The sequence below is a fragment of the Portunus trituberculatus genome, chromosome 2, assembly GCF_017591435.1.
Source record: "Portunus trituberculatus isolate SZX2019 chromosome 2, ASM1759143v1, whole genome shotgun sequence".
Taxonomy (NCBI): Eukaryota; Metazoa; Arthropoda; class Malacostraca; order Decapoda; family Portunidae; genus Portunus; species Portunus trituberculatus.
In genome coordinates this window covers 12,030,156-12,035,155 of record NC_059256.1, presented here as the reverse complement: position 1 = coordinate 12,035,155, position 5,000 = coordinate 12,030,156, and the positions used below count along the sequence as shown (strand labels likewise).

At 42.4% G+C, this 5,000-nt stretch overlaps 1 protein-coding gene across 1 annotated transcript in view; it reads left to right on the top strand.

The window, feature by feature from the left end:
* LOC123506952 (syntaxin-binding protein 5-like) overlaps positions 1–5,000 on the top strand; it is a 59,974-nt gene that overhangs the window by 51,273 nt on the left and 3,701 nt on the right. The window contains 4 exon segments of the mRNA XM_045259398.1: positions 461–580; positions 1,395–1,652; positions 2,628–2,736; positions 4,769–4,852. Coding sequence (XP_045115333.1) covers positions 461–580; positions 1,395–1,652; positions 2,628–2,736; positions 4,769–4,852 — 571 coding nt within the window.

Here is a 5,000-nt window from a genome sequence, read left to right as displayed (position 1 = left end):
AAGACTAGGATGGAGAAAGTGATGGAGAGTGAGAGAATAGTGAGAGAGTGTAGAAGTGAGAGGGAGATGAGAGAAAAGTGAGAGAGAGGGTGGGTGACGGATTGGAGAAAAAGACGGATGGAGAAAGTGATGGAGAGAAGTGAGAATAGAGAGAGTGTAGAGAGAGGGAGATGAGAAAAGTGAGAGAGGGGAGTGGGTAGGTGAGTGAGTAGAAGTGAGAGGGAGATGAGAGAAAAGTGAGAGGGTAGGTGACGGATTGGAGAAAAAGACTAGGATGGAGAGAAAGTGATGGAGAAGTGAGAGAATAGTGAGAGGTGGCGGAAGTGAGAGGGAGAGATGGAGAGAAAAGTGAGAGAGAGAGAAAGAGTCATTATTATTATTATTATTATATTGTGTGTTACTACTACTACTACTACTACTACTACTACTACTACTACTACTACTACTACTACTACTACAGGCACCATTTTCCGAGTGAAGGGGTCCGTGCTCACCATGTCCTTCCTGGATTGCAATGGTGCTCTCATTCCTCACCAATTTGAGAGCTGGAAAGATGCACAGAGGGAGAGAAAGATTGACCGTGAGTACTTGATCTTTATCGCCTTGTATCTCTGTTATCGCTCTATCTACGTGTGTGTTTCTTGGTTCATGTGATAGAGCGTTTCTTTCTCTATCTTTTGGTGGAAAGTAAGTTATTCTAGCCTCTCTCATTTTCTCACTATCTTTAATTTCCTCAACGTATGTCACAAAATATTAGTCATCCATTTTATCGTTGCCTCATTTTTATCGCCTTGTATCTCTGTTATCGCTCTATCTACGTGTGTGTTTCTTGGTTCATGTGATAGAGCGTTTCTTTCTCTATCTTTTGGTGGTACGTGAGTTTGTCTAGCCTCTCTCATTTGCTTACTATCTTTAAATTTCTCAACGTATGTCACAAAATATTAGTCATCCATTTTATCGTTACTTGATCTTTATCGCCTTGTATCTCTGTTATCGCTCTATCTACGTGTGTGTTTCTTGGTTTATGTGATAGAGCGTTTCTTTCTCTATCTTTTGGTGGTAAGTACGTTATTCTAGCCTCTCTCATTTTCTCACTATCTTTAATTTCCTCAACCCATGTCACACTCAAACACTTCAAAAAATGTTCACCCCACCACTTCCTCGCTCAACTTTATCGCTTTATATCTCTCGCCTCGCTCTATCTCTATCTCTCTCAATCTCTCACATTATAGAGCAACTCTCGCTCTATCCAACCATGTAAAGCAATTCACTCTACCTTCTCTCACGTTCTCACTATCTCTAACTTTCTCAACCCAACTGACACCAAACACCCTGAAAAAAAACACGATTTCACCCACACACATCTCAACATTTGCCCACTTTCCCGCCCACAGGGACGCCCCCGAAGGCAGGCATGAGCGCCGGGACAGACTCAAGGATGTCCCCTACCAATTCCGGGGGCGCGGCGGGGGCTGGCGACACGGGGGGGGCGCAGACTCCCCCTCCAAACTCGTGGACTGAGAGGCAGTTCGTGGTGATCGCCTCAGAGAAGGTTGCGCGGGTGGTGTCGCTGCCCACCCAGAATTGTGTGTTTAAGCAAATTTTGACCGACGTGTCCTTTGTCGTAAAGGCGGATGTCGTCACTATCAAAGGTACGCACGCTGATTGGCCGAGTTTGGGCTATTTTCTTGACATTTTGGGCTATTTTGTTGATAGATTTTTTCTCTCCAATCCGTCACCTACCCACTCCCCTCTCTCTCTCTCTCTCTCTCTCACTTTTTCTCTCTCTAAATGTCCCTACGCGTTTCTCTCTTCAATTCTCTCTATCCTAAACATTTTTTCTCTCCAATCCGTCACCTACCTACTCCCATCATTCTCTCACTTTTTCTCTCTCACTTTATCTCTCTCTAAATGTCCCTACGCGTTTCTCTCTTCAATTCTCTCTATCCTAAACATTTTTCTCTCCAATCCGTCACCTACCTACTCCCATCATTCTCTCACTTTTTCTCTCTCACTTTATCTCTCTCTAAATGTCCCTACGCGTTTCTCTCTTCAATTCTCTCTATCCTAAACATTTTTTCTCTCCAATCCGTCACCTACCCACTCCCCTCTTTCTCTCACTTTTTCTCTCTCACTTTATCTCTCTCTAAATGTCCCTACGCGTTTCTCTCTTCAATTCTCTCTATCCTAAACATTTTTTCTCTCCAATCCGTCACCTACCACTCCCCTCTTTCTCTCACTTTTCTCTCTCACTTTATCTCTCTCTAAATGTCTACGCGTTTCTCTCTTCAATTCTCTCTATCCTAAACATTTTTTCTCTCCAATCCGTCACCTACCCACTCCCCTCTTTCTCTCACTTTTCCTCTCTCACTTCCGCCCTCTCCCACCCCTCTCTCGCTTCTCCCCATCACTTCCCCTCCACCCTAAACATTTTCCCATTCCAATCCGTGACCTACTCACTCCCATCATTCTCTCACTTTCTCTCTCTCACTTCCGCCCTCTCCCACCCCTCTCTCGCTTCTCCCCATCACTTCCCCTCCCTTCTAAACATTTTCCCATTTAAATCCGTGACCTACCCACTCCCATCTCTGACTATCTCTATCTCACTATCTCTATCTCCCTCACAGATAGTATATCGCTGGTTTGCTACATTGCGTCGGGTCACATCTCCATTTTCAGCCTTCCCAGTCTGCGCCAGTTAATATATGTGGACTTTCTGCCGCTCGTGGACTTCAGGTGAGAAATAGTCGGATAGTCAGGTAGTCAGAGGGTGCGTGTGTGTCCTGACTACCGCGTGTACTATTTTGGTACTATTCTCTTGGATAGTTTTGGAGTTATGGAGAGTTTATTTGGGTGTGTTTGTAGGTGTTTCTACTACTTCTACTACTACTACTACTACTACTACTACTACTACTACTACTACTACTATTCTCCTTTTCCTCCTCTTCCTTGCACTACTATTTCTACTACTACTGCTGCTGCTGCTACTGCTACTACTACTACTACTACTACTACTACTACTACTACTACTACTACTACTACTACCACTACTACTATTTTTAGCTAGATTAGTTTGCAAACGTGGATCTGCTTGTACGCTACTACTACTACTACTACTGTTGCCACTACTACTACTACTACTACTACAACTGCTACTGCTACTGCAGTTATAGTAGTAGTAGTAGTAGTAGTGGTGGTGGTTGAGTAGTAGTAGTAGTTATGGTAGGTAACTATTTATATTATTAGTAATGTTTGTTACTACTACTACTACTACTACTACTACTACTACTACTACTACTACTACTACTACTACTTCTTCTACTGATGTAACGATTCTCTCTCTCTCTCTCTCTCTCTCTCTCTCTCTCTCTCTCTCTCTCTCTCTCTCTCTCTCTCTCTCTCTCTCTCTCTCTCTCTCTCTCAGTGTAAATATGTATAGTAATAAAATAAACCTTTATTTGTAGAGATAATTAAATATAGTAGTCTCTCTCTCTCTCTCTCTCTCTCTCTCTCTCTCTCTCTCTCTCTCTCTCTCTCTCTCTCTCTCTCTCTCTCTCTCTCTCTCTCTGTAGAATATTTTTATAATGCACTAAATTAAGAATATTTATATATATTTTCCAGAACATTTATATATACACACACACACACACACACACACACACACACACACACACACACACACACACACACACACACACAGCTTGGAGTATTGTGTGCACTGCGTTTGTGTGTGTATTGCATTCTCTCTCTCTCTCTCTCTCTCTCTCTCTCTCTCTCTCTCTCTCTCTCTCTCTCTCTCTCTCTCTCTCTCTCTTTCCATCTATTTCCGTCACCTACCTACTCCCTTGGCTGTCTTTAATTTTCTCACTCTCTCTCTTTTATCTCTCACTCTCTCTCAATCACCGTACAGTGTTCTCTCTTTAATTCTCTCTCTTTTAGTGTTTTTTTCTTTAATTTCTCTCACCTACCTACTCCCCTCTCTCACTTTCTCTCTCTCACTCTCACTTTCTCACTCCGTCACCTCTAAGTATCCCTACGGTGTTCTCTCTTTAATTCTCTCTCTTAGTGTTTTCTCTTTAATCCATCTCACCTACCCTCTCCCTCTCTCACTTCTCTCTCACTTTCTCACTCCGTCACCTCTAAGTATCCCTACGGTGTTCTCTCTTTAATTCTCTCTCTTTTAGTGTTTTTCTCTTTAAAATCCATCACCTACCCACTCCCCTCTCTCACTTTCTCACTTTCTCACTCCGTCACCTCTAAGTATCCCTACGGTGTTCTCTCTTTAATTCTCTCTCTTTTAGTGTTTTTCTCTTTAAAATCCATCACCTACCCACTCCCCTCTCTCACTTTCTCTCTCTCACTTTCTCACTTTCTCACTCCGTCACCTCTAAGTATCCCTACGGTGTTCTCTCTTTAATTCTCTCTCTCCCAATGTTTTTTTCTTTAATTTCTCTCACCTACCTACTCCCCTCTCTCACTTTCTCTCTCACTTTCTCACTTTCTCACTCCGTCACCTCTAAGTATCCCTACGGTGTTCTCTCTTTAATTCTCTCTCTTTTAGTGTTTTTCTCTTTAAAATCCATCACCTACCTACTCCCCTCTCTCACTTTCTCTCTCTCTCACTTTCTCACTCCGTCACCTCTAAGTATCCCTACAGTGTTCTCTCTTTAATTCTCTCTCTTTTAGTGTTTTTCTCTTTAAAATCCATCACCTACCCACTCCCCTCTCTCACTTTCTCACTCTCTCACTTTCTCACTCTCTCTAATAGCTTTCAGATGTGCAAAAGAGGTATAATAGACCCAATGCTTTCAATATGGGGACAGCAAATGTTTACCAACCAAGATACACTCCAGTAAGTATATTAGAGCTAGCTTTAATCTCTATCTCTCTTTTTTCTCTCTTTCTCTCGCTCTAATTAAAGCTTTCTCTCTATTTGGTGGGTTTTTTTTCCGATTTCTTGCTTTTAATTTTTTTTTTTTGCATGTTTGTGTTTGTGAGAG